The sequence below is a fragment of the Canis lupus genome, chromosome 28 (assembly GCF_003254725.2).
Source record: "Canis lupus dingo isolate Sandy chromosome 28, ASM325472v2, whole genome shotgun sequence".
Lineage (NCBI taxonomy): Eukaryota > Metazoa > Chordata > Mammalia > Carnivora > Canidae > Canis > Canis lupus.
This window is the reverse complement of record NC_064270.1, coordinates 8936388-8959403: the sequence shown is the minus strand read 5'-3', so window position 1 is coordinate 8959403 and position 23016 is coordinate 8936388. Positions and strand designations below refer to the sequence as shown.

The following is a 23016-nucleotide window of genomic DNA, read 5'->3' as shown; positions in this document are numbered from 1 at the left end:
GCTAGCAAGGCAGCCACAGTGAAAGTTAAGAGAAGGATAAGACATTCTAAGGAGTCCAAGTAGTTGTATGGAGACAGTAGGCAAATATGGAAATATCAAAAATATGTTTGCTTACCAACTGGTAATCTGTCTGCATCTCTTAATTCTTCATTGGAGACAGTTCCATCGACCAAATTATCAATAAATTTGGATAAATGTATAAAATTAAATGGTCCCTTTGTTTTAGCAGAGGAAAATGAACCTCTCATTCCTGGAGGCTGGCTCCTTTTACGTGTGTCTAGTCTCATTTGCCCACTCTCTGGAAATCACTGGCATCTACTGGAATTGGTACATGGTTGGCTCATTTGCCAAGTTTTGCCCTTTGTTGTGTTTTGAATAGTAAATACACAGAATTGTAAACTGGTCCACCATAGTTGCTCCTTAAGTATTTGTCAAAGGAATAAATGAAAGTTTTCCTTGGTGCCCAAGCACATATTGGATTTCACCACAAGTAGGCCAGGCTTCTCCAGTGGGCCGCTGTCAGGACAGACAGAGCAGCACAGATGCACTTGCCTTAGGCCAACTAACAAGTACATAAAAATCTGAATCGCAAACATCACTGGGACAGAAAGAAAGCAAAAAGCTTTCAAGAATTTCAGAAAAACGTCATCATATTTAAAAACAATTAATGAGGAGCCCCTGCCTGGCTCAATCAGAAGAGCATGGGACTCTTGATCTGGGGGTTGTGAGTTTGAGCTTCACTTTGGTTGTAGAGATTATTTAAATTAATAAATAAATAAAATCTTAAAAAAAAATAGAAACCATTAACGTACTATGTATCAGCATACTAAGAAATTCAAGGTAAGCAATTGGAATGTACTTTTTACATCTTTTAAGTCAATACAGCAATTTTATATGTATACAGCAATTGCTTTATGCTCTCCAACTTATGTGACCAGAATATAGTGTTTATCTCTGGACCTAAGTAACTTCTGATTATCCTTGATAATCTCTCTCTATTCTCCTATGTTAAGAAAAAGTCTTGGTTAACTTTAAGGAGGAGACATCTAGACAAAATGCTTAGCTATGATAACCAAATGAAACTAAATAAAAGGACTGATCATAACCTTGCTTGTCAGAGGCTCCCCATCCGTCAGTCTTTATTTCCTTATTATATGCTGAGTGGATCTCCCCAAATGCTACAGTATTAAAGAAGTAACCAATAAAATAACTCTCATCCCACTGATGTGTACAAAAAAAGTGTTAATTTAGCTGAAATGGGCATTGAAAATTCATTATTTGGTCCTATCAGTGTTTGACTCAATGTCTCTGATTTTTAGATTTAGCTACCAAGCATTATATAGCTATATACCACAGAATGATGATGAATTGGAACTCCGAGATGGAGATATTGTTGATGTCATGGAAAAATGTGATGACGGATGGTTTGTTGGTAAGTGATCTCCTCATGCTATTTTTTACTAGTTGTGTATTGAAGGAGTAACTAGGAATGATGAGCCACACAAAAGGCAATATTCTTTGCACAGAAGAAAGAGCATTCTCAGATCCTGTACTGCTGTCAGGAACACTGGGCCACCCACTCTGTGCTTGTTCTGAAGACAATGTGGATGATGCTAATGATACTGGACCCAAAACCCAAATATGCCAACACAACTGCACAGAAGGGCAATTGTCAAATTCATTGAGTTCTGTTTGTATTTCTATTATGCATATATCTGTTCTACATTAGAAAATTTAATTTCTTCAAAACTCTTATGAAACAACATGAGAAAATTTGAGCCATGATCTCAACTGTGAAACTCAAGTGTATGTATAGAGATTCTAAAGACCTCATTTACTGCAGGCTTCTAATAACTTTGATCAAAGCAACCTGCTTAATACAAAAGATTCACCATTATAGAACAGGAGAGGAGAGGTCAACATTTTTTGAGATTTTGTTACAAAGCAGAAACTTGCCCACCCCTACCCCCACCCCGCCCCGAGGGGTGGGCAGCCTCTCAGGCCTTCTTATCCTCTTCTTTTCCAGCCTCCCCCACTGCCAAACAAATGAACCCTCTGTGCCCAGCCCCTTCACAGTCATGAGACCAAGGAACCCAGCCCTGACACCCATCCTGTCCCCCTTCCAGATCTCCGCTCCACTCCCTCCCGGTCACACTAGGTGATCTCAGGGATCTGCTTAGCAGGCCCAGCCCTGAGAGCTGAGGCAGGCTCCTGAGAAGTCCACACTGGTAGGCTGAAGTCTTCAGTGACCTCCAGGTCCCCAGAATGGGAGAGATTGTGTACAAAAGCCCCAAGTGTTGCAAGGATTGGTATGTGAGATTCCCGAGTGCACAAGGCTCCAAATATGAGGTGCCTGGAAGAGAGTGTGTGTCCATGCAGTGGGCTGGCCCCCATGGCCCCAGACGTGTCTTGCATGCTGGTAGTCATCCCCAATTCCTGTCTCCCCTTACTCTGGCCCAGCCCCCAGCCCTATCCATCCTCACTGGACACCTACTCACAATTCCTGACAGGGGAAGGCAGCTACAGGAATGTCCTAGGGGCTCAGTTAAAAGGAGAGTCTCAGACAGGTCTGGGAATCAGTCAGAAAGAAGCTCATGGAAGGTCTTGGGTCCCAGGCAGCCTGACAGCTGGTCTTGGGTATTGGGGGCAGGACAGAGAGATCACTCTACAACCACAGTTGTCCTTTAAAGGCTGCCATCTCCCACCCCTCGTCCCTGTGTGCTGTGAGCTCCCACAAGTTCCCTTCTGACCACTCAATACCCCTGCCCTCTAGCCAGTTTTTGGCTATCAACTGTCACAATATACATTGATAATAAAATCCCCCCCCCCCCGCCAGAAAAAAAGCAGATACTTGTTTAATATACTTATTGAAGTTCTCAACAAACAGCCTATAAGACAAGAATTATCCTAAGTTCACAAACTCAAAACCGAAGCCCAAAGGTTACATAACTAGCCCAGGTCACCCAGGTAGCCAATAGCAGACCAATACTTGAACTCAAGTGTATCTGTCCCCAAGTCTCTATTCTTTCTCCTCAAGCATAAATACGCTATTGGGAGGCACTGACTGACTTTTTGCCTCTGTTCTCCTCTTCTGCAGATAGCTTTACCTTTATCTTCTTTCTAAGACTAGCTCTTTCCTGATGCCTCTAGAAAAATATTTGCTAAAGTGAAGTCCTATCAGGCCTGGGGTAGTAAGAATGGCAAGGCCACAGCATAAGTGGGAAACCAGAAGGATTTGCCTGGGCCTCACCAGCCTCTTAGAAAGCTGCCCCATCCTCCGCAGGCTCCCAGAAGCCTGTGGCCCCTCACTACCTTGAACTGCTCCGATCAGAAGGAGGCCAGGTCTGGGGCACCTAGGTGGCTCAGGTGGCTCAGCAGTTGAGCGTTTGCCTTTAGCTCAGAGTCCCGGGATTGAGTCCCACATGGGGCTCCCATGGAGAGCCTGCGTCTCCCACTGCCTATATCTCTGCCTCTCTCTGTGTGTTTCTCATGAATAAGTAAAATCTTTAAAAAAAAAAAAAAAAAAGCCAGGTCTGAAAAGTCAGCAACACTCCAATGGAGTGCAGTCCAATGGAAACAGAATACAAGCCATGTGTGAAATTACAAATTTTCTGGCAGCCACATTGAAAGAAGTAAAATGAAAGCAGTGAAATTAATTTTAGCAATATATCTTATTAAAACCAATGCATTCAAATATTATCATTTGAACATGTAATCAGTATAAAAAATTGTTAGTACAGAAGGAAGAATGTAGAATATCTCACTAAGCCTTAGAAGTCTGGTGCATATTTTACAGTTACAGTGTAGCTGAGTTCAGACTAGCCCTGTTTCAAGTGCTCAGTAGCCTCCTGTGGCTATTGTGTTAGAGTGCAGCTCTGGTATAGATTAGCTGTTAACCTCAGGGTGCCTGAGGCTCAGTCAGTTAAGCACCTACCTTCAGCTCAGGTCATGATCCCAGGTCCTGGGATCAAGTTCCACATCAGGCTCCCTGCTCAGTGGGGAGTCTGCTGCTTCCTCTCCCTCTGCCACTCCCCTTGCACACACATGCATGCTCTCTGTCTCTCTCAAATAAATAAATAGATTTTTTAAAGATTTTATTTATTCATGAGAGGGATCCCTGGGTGGCGCAGCGGTTTGGCGCCTGCCTTTGGCCCAGGGCGCGATCCTAGAGACCCGGGATCGAATCCCACGTCGGGCTCCCGGTGCATGGAGCCTGCTTCTCCCTCTGCCTGTGTCTCTGCCTCTCTCTCTCTCTCTGTGTGTGTGTGTGTGACTATCATAAATAAATAAAAATAAAAAATATAAAAAAAGATTTTATTTATTCATGAGAGACACAGAGAGGCAGAGACACAGGCAGAGGGAGAAGCAGGCTCCCTGAGGGGAGCCCAACATGGGCTCCAGCTCGATCCCAGGACCCCGGGATCATGACCTCAGCCTAAGGCAGACGCTCAACCACTGAGCCACCTAGGTGCCCTAAATAAAATTTCTAAAAAGTAAAAAAGATTAGCTGTTAAACTTTTTCAAAAGTAGTTATATTTTTTACAAGAACATGGGGTAGGGTGATGGCCACCAATTCTCTCCTGGAGGCATGCCTGGCAGCTAGGTAAAGGAAATATTCCTCAATCCCTCAAATGCTTCAAAACATAGCCTTGTGCTTAAAGTAAAATAAGAAACCCAATGGAGCTCATTTTTCTCGTCCATAAGGAAAGCTGCGAGTCTGCTGTAAGGAGCCCATCTCTAGCCCTCATCTCAGTTCTCTGCAGCCTCTTTGGCAGTTCTCCCTAGGGATTCAATAGTTCTTTTCAATGTCTTTAGCTTTGACGCTTTCTTTTAGCTTTGGGCAATGACTCCAATCTACTGGTAGTGACTGCTTGAAATGCTCTGTTCAGCAGGGTTTTGAAGCTGTACCCAAGCCAATTGGGAAAAGGATGCAGTCATCAAATTGTGATATCTGCCAGTGAGGGGAATAAGGATATGGCACATATCTGCCACCACCCCCACCCCCAGCTTTAGAGAGTCTGTTCCAAGGGAAGAAAGTAGGTCAGGGATTCGGCAATTGGGGATGTGGAGCAGCAAAGGAAGGGCTTTGTGCCCAGGTAGCTCAGTGCTCCTGGCTCAGCAGGAACCTTGACGAGGTTGGCAGCAAAGACAGGGAGTCGATCTGGGGCTTGGGCACAAGCTTCTGAGAGGAATTTCCTTTTCATGTGTGGTCATATCCAGTGGACTTTTAGAAATCCTACAGTTTGGAAATTCTAAATCGTTGGTATCTTGTGTTGAATGAATGTGCTCATTTTTCCAAAAAGGAGAAGTATCAGAAAGAGTAGTGGGCTGGGAGTCAGAAATCCTGGGTTCAGAGCCTGCTTCTGATGCTTGCTAAGCTGTGAGGCTTAAGCTCTCTGAGCTTTGCATTCCTCATCGGAAAAAGGGAGTATTGAGAATGCCTGCCTGGCTTATCACTCTTTTGCAGCCTAATTTTATCTCTATTTTGAGATAAGATAGAGAAAACCATACACTGTCCTTCATGCTGTAGGGTTGTTATCAAAAGGCTCTCTCCAGGGGCGCCTGGGTGGCTCAGTCAGTTGAGCATCCAAATCTTGACTTTGGCTTGGGTCATGGAGTCAGGATCATGAAATCGAGCCCCAAGTTGGGCTCTGCGCTCAATGGGGGAGTCTGCTTAGAATTCTCTCTCTCAGGGCACCTGGGTGACTCAGTGCTTAAGCATCTGCCTTTGGCTCAGGTCGTGGTCCTGGGATCAACTCCCACATCAGGCTCCCCCACAGGGAGCCTGCTTCTCCCTCTGCCTGTGTCTCTGCCTCTCTCTCTCTCTCTCTCTCTCTCTCTCTCTCTCTCGTAAATAAAATCTTTTTTTAAAATAATTCTCTCTCCCTCCGCCCCTCCCCCTGCTCGCTCATGTGTGCACTCTCTTTCTCAAATAAATAATTTTTAAAAGGGGGGGGGGCTCTCTCTGAACTCACATGGATGCATCTGCTGATTTTGCTAATGTTTTGTTTTGTTTTTTTATAGGTACTTCAAGAAGAACAAGGCAATTTGGTACTTTTCCAGGCAACTATGTAAAGCCTTTGTATCTATAAGAAGATTGAAAACCAGAGATTATTTTTATTGGAGGATGAAGCATAATTCATGAACTGGTCTCTTTATTTAAATGTTGAGTCAGTAGGAAAACTAATGCAGTGGATAAAATGAGAAGCAAAAGAGAGGGACAGAGAAGTGTTGTGTCTGAAGCTGGAGCCTATCTACACTTCAGTGTATCAGGCAGGCCGAACTGAGGAAAAAGAAATGAGGCAAATCTGTATTTACTTAGCTGCTTCTGGGAGCCACTCCAAGCCTTCCCTGCCTCTCCCCGTCTTGGGTAATCTGACCTGTAACACAGTCCAGGATCAGTGAGGTCAGAGACACCTTTTGCTGCCCCAGCCTCGACCAGCTCTGGCTCAAAGCAGTCATTTAGCCTGAAGCAGCCCTCGGAGTGCCAGGCAGATAGATCCCCAGCCATTCTCCAAAGGCTCCACACCCCAGCTGCCCCGGAGCCCACCGATTTCCCAACATTGCTAGAGATCTGTGTGGGCTGCCGAGCCATCCCTGGACAGTGACGGAGGTCCCCAGGTGACCCGAGACCATGTGCCTTGCACCCGGGTACACGGGGAAATGGAAGCGGAACGTAGGTGCCCTGTACATTCAGCCTGCGTGCAGCATTGCCCTGATGCCCCAGGTGTTCAGACAGAAAAGCACATGAGGTTTGCCCATGGGAGTGGGGTGTATTTGTAAATTTGCATCGCCAAGTGACTAAGCGAAGACGTTCTGTAGCTGTCAAGGTCACTTGCAGTGTGATCCTTTCCTGTTATCACCGACTTTTAAAAGCGGTCACCTGTAGCACAGTTTGATTTATCAGAATGCCAATACTAACCTTTCTTTTCTGGATTGTTTTGGCCCGGGCAGTTTGAGGTTGATAGGCGTATTCTCACAAGAGAACCAAGGATGGCGTTCAGTGAATATTTAATATACACTGATGTATGCTGATGCCAGGGCCACTGACGAGCAGGACGTGGACTCACCGCGCCTTCATTTTTACTCCCCGCAGTAGTTCAGGGACAGCTCAGGGTCATGAATCCCATGCACCCTGGTGAGGCTCCTCATGGGAGCAGAAGGCACACACGCAGTGGCCCTGAGTGCGAGGCAGCATTTCTGCCACTCCTGGGACGTCTGTCCTTTGTGGGGCTACCTCTGAGGTGGGGGGGAACCTCCGTGTGACACCTGGAGTGCTTGGTCACAATTCCATCCAATTCAAGGATGTTTACCAGCCTCTCTGTTAGACCCCTTGAAGAAATAGAGAATGACCCACCCACCTGCCAGGAACTCCGAGGTGATTGGAGAGGCAGACATACAAAGATACTGGATTAAGAGAGACTGTGATACGTGCTAAGAAGGGTATGAGAGAGGAGGTGATTACCTTTCCCTGGAGAGACTCTAGAAAGCATTCTCGTATTTCTCCATTAGCTCACTCTTGAACAACTGGGCTGTGAGAAGAACCTTTATCTGAGGGTAGTTTATGGCTGGAAATTCTCGGAACTGTTTCCAGAGTCTTCAAACTCTCGTCCTCCCCACAAATACACATCCAAGGTCACAAATAGGAACAGCAGTTGTAGGTGGTAGGGTGTATACAGGAACCCTGGCCGTCTGCATATAGCTCATAATTGCCCCAGGACCATTGTCCCAAAGTCTGGAGTCTTTACAAGTAGGTGGAGAGTTTGTCTTCAGTGCCTCTGCCATCCATCTGCTACCCATCAGCTGTGCACCACCCCCACCCCACATCAGACAGCCTCATTCTCTCCCTGTCCTCCCTTCCAGTCCCAGTCTCAGGAAAGAAACTGCCACTGAGTCCTTGACACTGGGGTGGAAATGAGTGATAAGAGGAATGTGTTACTTCTTCCCAGAGACATTTGTTTTTTAACTAGGACAGAGCAGAGCCTTAACCTCAAAAAATGAGGCTGTGGAACTAACTGTGATAAGGGAGTGCAGGTGGCGGTGGAGGCGCTTCCTGGGTAGAAGGAGCCTTTTTGATAGTCTTTGACTAAGACTCATTGTTTTGGAAAGTCCACTTCACCATCCCAGGGCACTATTTGACTCTCCCTGAAGGAACATAGTGCAAGTGCATATGCACGTGCGTTTTGCACTACAGCATCTCACTCATTTTTGGAATGTAATTCCTATATTGGCTAACGTGTTTCCTGGTCTTTCTTAGATACAAACCATTAATAACGACTTTATCCTAATAGTTTTTTTGAGGGGTGCTTCTTAATTAAGTAGGTAATTTTGAACACCTCTTTAAATACAGCTAGAAAATAAAACCAATTTGTAAAGCCACATTTGCATATGATGCCAGCCTCATGCATTTGTAGATCTCCAAATACCCAGGTATGCCTCACCAATTTGCCCGTCTTTAACAAAATCATGTTAAAACTTGCATCAAACTTCAGCTTCCTATGTATGACAAAACAAGGAACAAAGGTTTCCAATTGCTCTTTTTGTCTTCAGACATTTAGTAATATAAAATACCTATTTTTATGCTGAAATATTTATACAAGTTTATTAATAGCAAGTGCAACTAACTGGCACCATGCCTTGCAACACATTTTGATATATTCGCCATGCTTCTGGGTAATAACAAGCCCCCAACTACTTATCTTTTGCAGTCTCTCTCTGATCAGTAAAAGAAAAAAATCACATGCCTAAGAGGTAGGACTGTAAATATGTATATTTAACTTTGTATAGTCCATGTACCTACTTTGTATAGAAAAATAATTTTAAAAATTTGAACTGAAGGGGGGTAAAATAAGGAAGTCATGAAGTTTTTTGCATTTTTATTTAAATGAAGGAATTCCAAATAACTCACCTGCAGATTTTTAGCACAAAAATAGCCATTGTATTGTAAAGTGTTAAAATTTCAAATAATCATTCTGGGAGAGAAGGTAATTGTTATCTCAGTTATAGGGGGTTTTTTGTTTTTTATTTTTTTGGGGTTTTTTTTTTCAGTCCTATTTATCTACAGTAGGTATTAAGTTCTTTTGCTAGAATAGGTTACTACAAAGATGATTATATGCTGAAAGAAAAATAACATTATATAAAAGCAGTTAAAGTGTTGCCATTTTACACACGGAGAGCATGTACTATGCCGACACAGATTGTTCTATTCATTTATTTTTCTTTATTGCCGTGGATTGATTTGATAAATGAAGGTGTTGAGTTACTACATTTGCTGTACATATTATTTAATAAACTTTATTCAGAATTGGGTGGCATATGTTTGTTCTTAACATTCTTGTTTCTTTCCTTCCTTCACCAAGTTTCTCAAGGGAGGCTTATATTCACTGCTTCAGTATCGCATCCTCTCCTTTTCCATTCTCAATCACATACCATCTGGCTTCCATCCTGCTCTTGGAAGACCCCGCTTCTTACCTTACTACTTTCTCAATAAGCTAACTCTGTGACCTTCTCTAAATTGACTGCTGTTGACCATCTCACCATTCTTTCTATTCTGATTACAAAAATAATGCATATGTCTTTAAAAGCAAAAGTGAAAAGATGTGTAATGGGTTTTGATTTGCTCCACAAGACATGGGCACAGGAGATGATATAGAATTTGGTTTAAAAAAAAAAAAAATTTGGTTTTTCTTTTTTTTTTCTTTTTTTCTTTTTTTTTTTTTTTTTTTTTTTTTAGAGAGAGAGAGAGAGATTGAGAGGCAGAGACACAGGCAGAGGAAGAAGCAGGCTCCATGCTGGGAGCCTGATGCGGGACTCAATCCCCGGTCTCCAGGATCACACCCTGGGATGAAGGCAGGCGCTAAACCACTGGTTTTGCTAAATTGAGCTAAATTGGCTGTGAGCCTTCTCTTGCTGTGGTGGGTCAAAATGCAGTCTGTCCCCTCCCAAACCAAGTGTGTCAAGATGGTGGCATAGGCCTCCAGCCTCTCCTGGCATCCCAAGGCAAGGACCCCACCCATCTCAGTGTAGGGCAGGGCCTGCTGTGCATAAACCAAACCTCCACCTTCCCCTGGTTCTGTCCTCCATCTCTGTCAACTCAGAGCACTGCCACCTCTGGTGGTGACTCAGTGGCATCCCTTTTAGTAGGCTTAGGCCTCAAGTAGTAGAAGGGTTGTCTTCTCGGGGTCTGACAGCCCCAGGACTGAGCCTGGGAGCACAGGCACTACTTTCATGCTGTTCATCCCTTACAACAAATGCATCAGCTGTACTCTCAGAGTACATTTAGAATCCAATCATGACAAGTCATTTTCTTTCTGGATCCTTGCGCTCACTTTCTAACTCACCTTCCTGCTTCTCCCACCCACCACCCATCCCCTTGCTCCCTCTACTCTGGTCTTAACAGAGCAACCAGAGTGATCATTTGAAAGTGTATCCAAAATCCTCTAGTGGCTTCTCACATCACTAAGTAGTACCGTGTCCTCAGGTCCATTATTATGCTGTCCGACCCCTGTCCCTTACCTCTGGCTTCATTTCTCCTTGTTCCTTCCACCCACACAGTCCTTATGGCCTCAGAATCATCAAGCACATTTCAGGATCTTCTGTGTGTATCCAGAAGACCCTTTCTGCTGGAGCTGCATGGCTTTCTTCCTCCCTCCTTTTACATCTTTATGTTGCCTTCTCAACGAGGCTTTCTCTGACCACATTATATATAACAGAACCCTACTGTTCCATGCAGCATCCTCTCCCCCTTCTCTTCCTCTGGGCTTCATAACTCGTCAGCATCTGCTCTTTGTTTCACAATCCTATAGAACCCATGAGGATAATGATTCCATTTGGCTTTCATATACCCAGCACCAAGAGGCGTGCCTAACATAGATAGCACTCAGTCACTTGATTGAGTAAATGAGTAAATAAATGAATGAACCCCTGGGGCCGGAGATCTGAGAACTCACAATACTAATAGTGAAAGAAGGGATATGTTATTAGTCCTTTTCCTTACAGCAGCAGAAATAGAACAGCAATTAATCTCAAATTATTCTGGGCTCGTACAAATAGGTGAGAATTTTCTGTAATGACAGTCCCCTCCCCACATATTACTGTGGCTGACTACCCGCTATACCGTCCTCTGAGCTTACTTTGCACAGTAAGCACACACGTCTGTAAACAAATGCTTCGAATAGTCTTACATTTTTTTCCCCTTAATAATAGAGCTTGGACATGATTCCATAATTTACTTAACCAATCCCCTATTGATGATGCAAATACTGCCAGCTTTTATTCCCCACAACAAACAATGCTGCATTGAATACAATCATTGGCTCAGAAAGCGATAACCTTTCAAATCTTGAGATACTGCCAAAATGCCTTCCAAAATAGATTGCACACCAATTTCTATTCCCGCCAGGCCCATGGGAGTGTCTGTTTCCACACCACCCAATTATCTGCTTCCGTGGAACGCATGGTTCGCCTGCCTTTTCACTGGCCAGCCCTCTCTCTAGATCTTCACTTGCATTTCCAGCCATCTGTTATTTTCTCCTAACACATCCTCCTTCAGGGAGATCCCTCACGATGTAATTTGGCAGAAAGAATCAGTTGTATGAAGGCTTCTGTCAATGATAAGTGGTAGAAACCTAACACTACTGGCCATTCTTGGGTGAAATCACCGGAAAGAAGGGAGTTGGAACCAGCCTTAGGCAGGAGTGAATCCAGATTCTCAAACTCTGGTATTTGTCTTATTCTTGGCACTGTTGGTCTTATTTGGCTACGTTTTCACCTACTGAGTGCAGCAATAGGAAACATGAGCTGTAGGCAGCTCTGGACTCATTCTTACAGATCTCTGACTCCTTTTTCCAGGCAAAAGGGCCTTCCTGTTGCGCTTCCCTGAAAACAATTCCAGACCCTGCCATGTCCAACTTGGATAGTTATCCTTCCTTTGATAATCACTTGCTAAAGCGGGTGCAGTGTGAATGTCAGCCTCACCAGCACCATGTGGACTGGGACAGAGTAGGAGGCCAGGGGAGGGGTGCTGCTCTAAGAAAAAAGAAGGCAGCTGGATCGATAACCCAGTGGTCCACACTGCAAGCTAGACTCTAACAAGCTTTGGTGACAAGCTTTGGAAAGTGGAATACTATAGCCTATCAATACAAATGTCAGTGAGCTCTATGTAGGCCACATACTGAGGCTCTGCTGGCCAAAGTCTTGAGAAGAACATGGCACAGGATGGCCACCCAGACAAGTGGTTTGATGTGATCATGAGGGCACAACACAACTGTATCACATGCTAAAAATATTAGCACTCTTCTGAAGGAAAAAGGATTAGCATCCCAAAAGTCATAAAGAATGTTCGTGTGAGTTGTACATAAGTATATTTGCTAAGTCTTTGCATGTAGAGATCAAACCTGTCTCAGGAACAGTTAGCTGAGGCCTTTAAGACAAATGAAAGAAGTTACTGCTTCTTACATCAAGTTACTGCTTGATACAAGTCATCTGTGGAATGGATTAGCCAGGCAGATGGTTCAGATTGAAAATATTCAAGAAAATTTAAGAGGAACCCAATAGATGGAAAAAGCCCTTGATGAGATATCTCATAACCGTGTAACACTGGTTTATGATGTCTGTCCTGGAGGACAACCACTCTGCTCCTCCAGCACTCTCACCCTGGTGTCATCAGAGGCAAAATACTGGGCAGATTAGGAGTCTGGCCCTCTGGCTTACTGGTTTTGAAGTGAGACTGACCAGGGCTCCTGGCTGGCTCAGTGGGTGGAACATGCGACTCCTGATCACATGAGTTCAAACCCTAAGTTGGGCGTAGAGATGACTTTTTTAAAAAATGAGACTGACAAACTTAGATGAATCTGCAAAAATGAGATAGAGCTGAGAATCATCTTTCAAAGAGTAGCAGAGGGATCCCTGGGTGGCGCAACGGTTTGGTGCCTGCCTTTGGCCCAGGGCGCCATCCTGGAGACCGGGGATCGAATCCCACGTCGGGCTCCCGGTGCATGGAGCCTGCTTCTCCCTCTGCCTGTGTCTCTGCCTCTCTCTCTCTCTGTGACTATCATAAATAAATAAAAAATTAAAAAAAAATAAAAAAAATAAAAATTAAAAAAATTAAAAATTAAAAATTAAAAAAAAAACAAAAACAAAAACAAAGAGTAGCAGAAAACAGGTAGATTGACATGAGCTTGTATCATCAAGGTCACCGAATATCCAAGTATGGCCTGTGGACCTGTTGGAGTTCCCAGGCCCTTTCAGCAGCTTTAAAAGTCAAAACTGTCTTCACAATAATGTTAAGAGGCTGTGGTAACCAGCTTCCAAAAATGCCTTTGGCAAACCCCACCTCCCAGTATTCACACAATTCACATTGTCAGGGCTGATCGTGGAACCAGTAGAATGTGACAGAAGAAATGGTGTGTCACTCCTAAGACTAGATCATAAAAGCCATTGTGGCTGCTGTCTCTTGTTCATGGGGACAAGCGGACCACACTTTAGAAGTTCTAAAACCTAGTAATCTTACTGGATAAATGTGCTAATTCTTCCTGGAAGAAGAGGTATTAGAACAATGGGCTGAAAGTCAGAAGGCCTGGGTTCAAGTGCTGCCTCTGGTACTTAGGTTGTGAGACCTCAGAAACTCTACGTCAGCTCTCTGAGCTAGGGTGGAGGAGGAGATACCTGAACCAAGGTTGGTTCTGTTAAGAAGGAGGAAAACAATGTGATGTTTGAAAGGCAACCTGCAGTGCCCACCATGGAGCATTCCTGTACCTCCAGTGTCTACCCCGTACCAGCATTTCTCATGCATTTTTTCATTAATTTCTCATGCTGACCCTACAAGGTAGGCATTCTGATCTCCAATAACAGGGGAGGCACCTGAGACGGAGGGGTTTGGCCCAAGGATACCCAGCAAGTAACTGGATCACACAGCACTGCCTCCAAGGGGCAGAGAGCAGAGAGGGATCTGCCAACCAGTACACCTCGGAACACCTAAACTTCACCTAGAGATTATAACGTCTCCAAGAATGATCTCATGGAATAATGACAATAGTGATCACCATTTGATGAACACTTACTGTGTGTTTAAACATTAAAAGTTCAAAAACAGGTTTGTTTCCTCAGTCTCCTGCCAGAGTCAAGATCGCAGCAAAGGCACAGAAGAAGTCTTCAGGTATCCCTGCTGACTACATGTCATCATATCTCCTACCACTCACAAGCCTCTCAGAAGTGTGGTCCAGCCTCGTGGCCTGTACTTCCTCACCACACCAACCCTTTGTCACCTGCACAGTGGCTCCTGTATGTATCGTTTATAGATCTGCAAAGCTCAGAGGGGCCCCAGAACTTTGTACTCTCCCTATTATCTGCCAGTGAATGACTTCAAGCACAATAGCAGATGGCCCCCAAAAGTGACAGTTTATGGTAACAGATGTGTCTCATTATCTCACAGAAAAGAAGACAGGGGATCCCTGGGTGGCGCAGCGGTTTGGCGCCTGCCTTTGGCCCAGGGCGCGATCCTGGAGACCCGGGATCGAATCCCACGTCGGGCTCCCGGTGCATGGAGCCTGCTTCTCCCTCTGCCTGTGTCTCTGCCTCTCTCTCTCTCTCTGTGACTATCATAAATAAATAAAAATTAAAAAAAAAAAAAAAAAGAAAAGAAGACAGGCTCTGGGTTAGTATATCTGACCCCCCCGGCCTTTCTCTCGTGATTACAAGCTGGCCAGGTGGCAGCCCCAAGCATCGCATCCCATACAACTGCATTTGAAGGCAGGAAACAGGAAGCAACACAGGACAGAGGTTTGGTCTGTTCACGCCTTCCTGGAGGAAGGAAAATCTTTTCCGAAAACCCCCAGTACATATTTTCCCACATCTCATTGGCTGGTGCTGATCCCATGGCTACTCCTACCTGTAAAGAAATTGCCAGAGGGCGATGGGCAAGGTGGAAGACAGTTGGGAATGACTTTGGGTAGCTAACCAGCAGTGAAGATCACAAGCAAGCCATTCCTGGCATTCACCTGGTCTTTGGCTTCCATCAGATCTTCCTGCCTTTCCCCTCACTGGTTCTTCAAATTCTTTCTCAGCTTTTCCTCCTCTACTCACTCCTTCAATATGGATGTTCCCCAAGCTTCTTCCCATAATCTGTTGCCTGGGCAATTTTATCTATTCTCCTAACTTTAACATTACCCCCTTTTTCTATGTTACTTTTTTCCTACTTTTTAAATTAAATAGTACAAAGTTATCAAAGCCAAACACTTATCATTACCACTGAGATATAACCTCCTGCGTTCTACACATATGTGTGTGTGTGTGTGTGTGTGTGTGTGTAACCTGCTCTTCTCACTTAACAAAAACACCTTTCTTGACAAGATATATTCACCCCTACACCTTAATTTAACTGGTACATGGTATTCCATGGTATAAATGTGCCATGATATACCTTGCAGTCCTCTATTATTGACACTTAGGATGTTTCCAATATTTTGCAATTATGGACAATTCTATGATGAACAACCCTTTACATACTCTTAGTACTTTGAATGCCTACTTTTTTTTTTCTAGGCAAATTCCTAGTAGTGGAATGGCTAGATCAAAGGGCACATCATGTTTAGGGCTTTCAACACATACACATTATCATATATAACTGTTGACAAGACCTGTCAGTTCTTCCTTGGCACTTCTCTTGGATTTGTCTTTACCTCTTAGTCATTAAGAATTCATCATCTTACACCCTCCCTCAACTGATACCACTTCCTGAAAACTTCTTGCTTTATACCCACAAAATGATCGTGGGTTTAGAAGTGCCCTCATCACCTTCAGCTTGGGAGTCCAATTGTAGATGAATGGCTTTAGTATTCTTGAAAATTTCCAAAGAATTAAAGTGGGGCTCCTTAACACAGAGCATTGGGATCAAGGCAAGCAGTCATAGTACAAGTGTTAGGACTTTGCTAGCCTACCAAAGCTCTTAGTCATTGAAATGACTTTAACAGCATTAATCCCATGGACGGTTCTCAATTCTCAACTCCTTGGACTTTCCCAACACACCAACACACCTGACTACTCCTTCTTCTTTGAAATACTCTCCCCTTGGCTCCCAGGACACCACGCTCTCTCTCTCTCAGTCTTGGTCCACCTCATAGCTGGATCCTTCCCCATCTGCATTGGCAGCTCCTCCTCATTACCCATTCCCCGGGCCAGCATTCACAGTTGGGGCTCCAATGCCCAATCCCCGGCCCTTGCTTCTTGCCCCCCTCCCCAATGCCTTCATCCACTCCTAGGTCTAAAATCCTCCCTGTGCCCATCTCTTGCCTGGGTCTCTCCCAGGCACCCCAGACTCCTACCTACAACTGCCTGTTCCACATCTCCATGGAAATCTCTACCAGGCAACTGATACTTAGATATGTCCAGAACCAAATTCCTCAGCACACCCTCAAAGCTGCTTCTCCCACAGGCTTCCCCATTTCAGTGAATGGCAATTCCATCCTTGTAGCTGCTGTTCAGGCCAGAACACATGAGCCATCCGTGACCCCCCCTCCTGTACTGCCCTTCCCATCCATCAGCAAATGCTTTAAAATAGAGCCAGAATCCAAGCACCGCTCACAGACTCTGCTCCCACCCTGAGGCCCCGCCAATAAACACCTCTCGCCTAGATTATTGTAACAACCCACTTACTGGTCCCCTGCTGCTGCTCTTGCCTCCTCTTCCATTTGTTTCAGCACAGCAGGGTGAGGGAAATGAAAGGCAGATCATGTGAATCCACAGCACAAAGCTCTCAGACCTTCCTCTTGGCGGTTCTTAGGCAGTTCTTAGACAGCCCCACGCAGGAAGCGCACTGCCCAGCCAGGTGCCAGCATTCCTCTGACCTCACCTCTACACCTGCCTGCGCTCTGCTCCAGCCCCCTGCCACCTTGCCAGGCTGGTTCCCATTATCTTCGTGCTATTTCCTCCGCCTGGAATGCTCTTCCCCCACAGAGAGCTACATACTCACTCACCTGTTCAGGTCTTGACTCAGATCACTTTCCTGGAGAAATCCTCCCTCATCATTTTCATTATTAACATTTGCAATCCATACTTTTCTCCATAGAGTATAATACCTTTCCATAGAGTATAATACCATCTGTCATTCTATATGATTTCCTTTAAAAAAATTTATTTGGAGATCAGTTCAAGATCACAGAAAAGGGGACACCTGGGTGGTTCAGTGGTTGGGTGTCTGCCTTCGGCTCAGGGTGTGATCCTGGTCCATAGATCGAGTCCCAAGTCAGGCTCCCTGCATGGAGCCTGCTTCTCCCTCTTCCTATGTCTCTGTCTCTCTCTGTGTGTCTCTCATGAATAAATAAAATCTTTTAAAAAAAGATTACAGAAAAGTTCCAAGAATAAGGACAATACAAAGAATATCCATCTATCCTTTACCTGTCTCATTTGCACCCTCCCTCCCTTCACACAAACACACACACACACATAAGATGTACTCACACGCAACTTTTTCCTGAACTATTTGAGAATAAGTTACATACACATTGCCCTTTACCCCTAAATGCTTCAGTGTTCATTTCCTAAAGATAGGGATATTCTCTTACACAGCCATAATCTAGTTCTCTACCCATAAATTGAACACCGATACAATACTTTAATCTAACCTCCCACCTGTATCCATTTTTCCCCTCCAGTCCAGGTCAAGTGTCCTCCAAGATACATTGCATTTATATGGTCTGACTCTTTATTCTCCTTTAGTCTGGAATATTTCTAGAAACTTTGTCTTTATGACATTACCATTTTTGAAGAATATGGTTCCTCCCCCATCCCTTTAGATTTCAAAAGTGGTGGTATGATGTTTCCTTATGATTAGAGTTAGAGTATACATGGAATGTTACATGAATAATATCATGTCCTTCTCTGGATTCCATATTTGAGCCACACAATGTACTTTTGCCCCTTATCAGTGATGTTAATTTTGACCTTCTGGCAAGATGGTGTTAGATTTTGCCACCTGTTGTTATTTTTCCCTTTGCATCTAATAAGCAATCTGTTGGGGAGCTACTTTAAGATTATGCAGGGACACCTCAGTGGCACAGTCTATTAAGCGTTCAACTCTTGGTTTTAGGGTATGATCTCAGGGTTGTGGGATCGAGCCCCGTGTTGGGCTCCACGCTCAGTGCAGAGTCTGCTTGCAATTTTCTCTCTCTCTCCCTCTTTCTCTGCCCCTCCCTCCCATACTCTCTCTCTCTCTAAAATGAAGAAATAAATCTTAAAAAAAAAAAAGACTATGCAAATATCCTGCTTCTCATCACACTCTCATCCTCGATTTTGCCTTCAGCAATGATTTGTGCCCAAATTGATCTTTATTATGATAGCTTCACAATGATGATTCTCAAACTCTGTTACGCCCTCTACATTTACTGGTTGGAACTCAAAATTCTACTGTAAGCGAGAACCTTTCCTTCCCCTTCCTTCCTGCCTCCCTACCTGCCTTTTTCTGTCTGTCTAATCTCTCTAGCTATTTATCTACTGTATGGACTTTTAGATTCTTATTTTTCCCAATAGGCTAGAATGCCTTATTATTTAATAAATTGTCTCAGACTTGGCCAGGGAGAGCCCTTTCACAGGCTTCTGTGCACCCTCCACGTTCTCACCCTTCCTTACAATATAACAATCTATCCCAGGTTAAACATGTAGCTCTCCTGCTGCAGCTCTAGAATTTCTTTGAGAAGTCCTGGATTCCTTTTATGGTATTTAGAAACCAAGATCAGGATGCCAGGTATGCTCATTGCTCTGGAGTATCTTTGTTTATAGGCCCTTTTGGCCGGAAAAAACATATGCATGTAAATACACATACATATACTTATTTAAATACATGTACACCTACATAAACATACGTACACAAAACATACCATATAGTTTACTTATTTTGTTTGTCCATTACACTAAAATGCAATAAGCTCCACAAGAGAGAAAGTCTGTGGCTGTTTAGTTTGCTGTTGATTTTCTAGCACATAGAACGGTGGTGGTGCGTAGCAAATGGGATAAATCGTTGTTAACTGAAAGAGAAGAGAGAAACAATAGGCTACATGACTTGTCAAATTGTCACAGCTGACAAATGGCAGAACTCTCTTTTCATGGTGCTTGGAGGACACAAAATAGAAGCTGAACATCTGACTAGGGGAGTAGTTATCTTCATTTTCTCACCTTAATTTTTTCTGTACTCTTCTACCTCCAGACTTCTGTCTGGAGATTTATAACTTCAGGTGGTCAACAGGTGGGAAGTGAAGGCAGAGGCTAGGTGGCTAGACTTGGGAGGAGAAGACCCCAGGCCCACATCACCCAGTGGTGAGAGCTGAGACCTCTCCTCAGCCTGGAATGTGGTCTAACACAGGGAGTAGGGTGACAGGTGGTGGCATTATCATCACTTGTTGGCCTCTTCCTCTGTTCTCACGTGGCACCATCCCTGATGCTGCCTAAGGAACGACTACGTGGAAGTAGAGAGCTAGAGGTTATAGAAAAGTAGATGGACCCAGAGCTGGTGGTGGGGACTCAGCAGGGAGGAAGCCACCCTGTAGGAGCCCTGGCGTCATGGAAACTGGCCCTGCCATTCCGTCTGTCCTCAAATACTATAAATAGTTGATTTCAGTATCAGCCACTGCCAGACCACGCCAGCAGCACAGGCCAGCCCTGAGAGGAAATGGATTTGGGGGAGGATATCACAGAGAGAGAGAGAGAGAATGGTTGGAATGAGATGAGGCTAAGGGAATGCCTTTGCCTGTCCCCATTACACAACACATCAGGTCACTGACATTCAGAGCCCTCCCCACAGAATTTTCCAGCCTGCCTGACATCCAATAACGTCACTCCAGCTGACTGTCTCCTGCCCCTCCTACTACCTTGTCCTGTTTCCGCCACTTGGTATGGACTCTCTACTTCCATATGTGTTCATACTTTTAAAGTTTATTGCAGGAGTACCTGAGTGGCTCAGCCGGTTAAGTGTCTGCCTTTGGCTTGGGTCATGATCCTGGAGTCCTGGGATGAACCCCCACATCAGGTTTCCTACTCACTGGGGAGTCTGCTTCTCTCTCTCTCTCTCTCTTTCTCTCTCTCTCTCTCTCAGTGCCCCTCCCCACTGCTCATTCTTTCCTTCTCTCTCTCTCAAATAATAAATAAAATCTTAAAAAAAAGAAAAGAAGAAAAAGCTTATTGCAATTTCCACTTCCTCCGTGGAGGAAGTCCAAAAAGCCATTCCTAAGGATCTAGTCTAGTTGATTTGCGGGCATTTGGGCTATGGGAGTCCTTGCTGGTAAAACAGGAAGATCTGGCCCTTCATGAATTCTGGGCCTGAGGCATCTTTCTGGGATCCTAGGAACCTCTGAATAGCCTCCTGCCCCTCCCTCTTCTAACACAAAGCCCTCAGACCCTATTGCTCCTCTCTACTTCTCCAGCCCAGACTCTGCCTTGTTACTTGGTTACTGAGTAATTTTAGGAAAGTCTCTTAACTTCTCTGGGCCTATTGTAGGCTGGGTTCACTGGTCCCAGAGACAGTGTGTAGCATGCAGGATATTTATTAAGAAGGGTCCTTATAGGGACACCTGGGTGGCTTAGCTGTTGAGCATCTGTCTTCAGCTCAGGGTGTGATCCCGGAGTCCCGAGATTGAATCCCACATTGGGCTCCTTGCACGAAGCCTGCTTTTTGATCTGCCTGTGTCTCTGCCTCTCTCTGTGTCTCTCATGAATAAATAAATAAAATCTTTTAAAAAAAAAGAAGAAGAAGCGTCCTTATATGTCTGTGGAAGAGAGTGGGGAGGAAACTGGATCGAGCAGACGGAGTATGAGCTGCCACCTAGACCTGACAGGCTCGACCTATTCCACAGGGAGCTCTGGGGCCAAATGATCCATCAGAGTTGTCCCATCTTGGGCCAAACGGTCACTTCATCAGCACCACCTAGATCAGTCACCAGACACAGGCTGCCTGGGGCTGGGCATGCCGTTGGGCAAGGCTGCTCTTGACAGTTGGAGGCAGTCCTTGACAGGGCTGGAGGCCTGAGGCCGCTCACCTCCCAGGAGCTGGAACAACAAGTCCTCCGATGAAGGGGGTCTGGGCAGTGGCCCAGTGCCTCTGCTTCCTCCCATAATAAGGGCATCAAGACACTTCTCTTGTCCTGATGAAATGAAAGGATGTATGTCAAGTTCTAGCGCACACTCTGACTCATAGTCACTGTTTAGTAACGAGGACAATGTTTATTGTCTGGGTATAGGGCTAGAGTCCGTTGGGTAACTCTGACCCCAAGCTACCTTTCCTCTTTGGCAAGGGGGAGGAGCAGAAAGGTGGCTCCAGGTGAGCTAAAGACTCAAATTCAGACAGGAAATTTGTCTAGATGAGGTTACATATAAAGCCACAGAAATACAGAACACAGCAATGAAATATGTTCATCACACATAAATGGGACCTATAAATTCAGGTCCCATTAGCAGATAAATTACATTAGTAATCCATTAATTATCTTGTGAACAACACTATTACATGACATTGTCTTTTTGTTTTAACTTCTTCAATATAAGAATTTAATGTGAATCACCTATCTATGATCCAGTTTTGGAATTTCTTCTCTTTTTTAAGATTTTATTTACTTATTTGAGAGAGAGGGACAGAAATGGTGTGAGAGACAGGAGCTGGAAGGAGAAGGAGAAGCAGACTCCCTGCTGAACTGGGAGCCCAACGAGGGGCTCCATCCCAGGACCCTTGGATCCTGACCTGAGCAATGGCAGATGATGAAACCGACAGAGTCACCCAGGCGCCCCTGGAATTTCTTCTTTTACTATGCAGGGTTGCTCGAAAACTGGTAGTGGTCCAGGCATCTTCTCTGCCTTTGGCAACTTTTGTGCCACATGTCAAGGGAGCCAGGAGGCGGGTGGACAAAAGAGCTGCTCGTCTGCTCTGCGCAAGGCCAACCCCGACACCAGCCCATCTGTCTACACCCCCCAGGCCGCGGAGGCTGCCGCCGGGTGCTGCGGGGGTGTCCTTACGGCCCGAGGCGCCACGGAGCATGCTCAGAGCGGGCTGGAATCCCGGGGCGCCCAATCCCAAGCGGCCACTTCAGGGTTTCCCTCGGGGCTGCAGCAGGAAGTGGGAGAAGAGCGAGCGTTAGGAGCCGCTGGCCCAGCCGGGCGCCCTCCCCGCGGGTTCCCCGGGGTCCCGGAGCGCCCGGAGCGCGCATCCCAGGGAAAGGTCCCGCTGACCCTCGGAGCAGGGCTGGGGACTGAAGGAGACCGACTGCCGGGCTCGGACGGGGCAGGGAAAGCTGCCTTTGTCAAGCCCGTGAGCGGGGGTTTCGGATCTTTTGAAAGGACAGAGGAGCTAGTCGCGGGGATGTGGTTGACCAGGGAGCCCCAGGCAGCTGCCCCTGTCGGGGGACCCGGGAGCTGCTGCGTCCCCCTCGGCTGCCCCAGGCCGGGCCGGCCTCAGGTCCCCGCGCACGCTGCCCCTCCAGCCTGCAAGAACCGCTCGGCCCGGGGCGGGCCCGCGGCCACCCCAGGAACGGCAGCTCTGCATCCTCTGGCCAAGTACAGGACTTGTCCCGGAGGTTAAATAAAATCATCGTCTGTCAAGCCGAAGGGCACAGTCCTGGACTCCCAGTCCTTAAGACCTAGGGCTGTTGTTCCAGGAAGCAAAATCTCCGCAGAGCGGCTCTGGAGGGTCCTAGCAGGGGCACCCTGGATGGGGGGTGCTAGCTCTGCAGAAGGCAGCCGGGACCCCACGGCAGTGACCTTCCACCGGGTCCACATTGTAAAATTGAGAGCTGGGAAGGCCCACTGTCCCCCCGACTTCCTAGCCCACTTCTTCCTACCCTCCTTGCTTCCATTTCTCCTGAATTCTTCTGCAACCCTGCCGCCCCCCCCCCTCAGATATTTGATGGAGGCTCTTTAGGTCAACAAACGTTTATGGAATGCATAATAATAATAACAACCACCAGGCAACTGAATTTCAGAGATTGCTTAAGGCCATTCATTTAGTATTGGGCAGGAGTTAAGGGTCAGAGGGAACTAGAGGGT

General features: G+C 45.6%; 1 protein-coding gene across 50 annotated transcripts in view; it reads left to right on the top strand.

The window, feature by feature from the left end:
* The window catches only part of SORBS1 (sorbin and SH3 domain containing 1), a 228889-nt gene extending 219585 nt beyond the window's left edge, over positions 1 to 9304 (top strand). For all 50 annotated transcript variants that reach the window (XM_035708112.2, XM_035708106.2, XM_049103277.1 and 47 more), the window contains 2 exons: positions 1320 to 1432; positions 6025 to 9304. In XM_035708112.2, the coding sequence (XP_035564005.2) occupies positions 1320 to 1432; positions 6025 to 6092 (181 nt within the window). In that variant the 3' untranslated portion in view covers positions 6093 to 9304. The remainder of the gene's footprint in view (positions 1 to 1319; positions 1433 to 6024) is intronic.
* The last annotated feature ends 13712 nt before the right edge of the window (positions 9305 to 23016 follow it).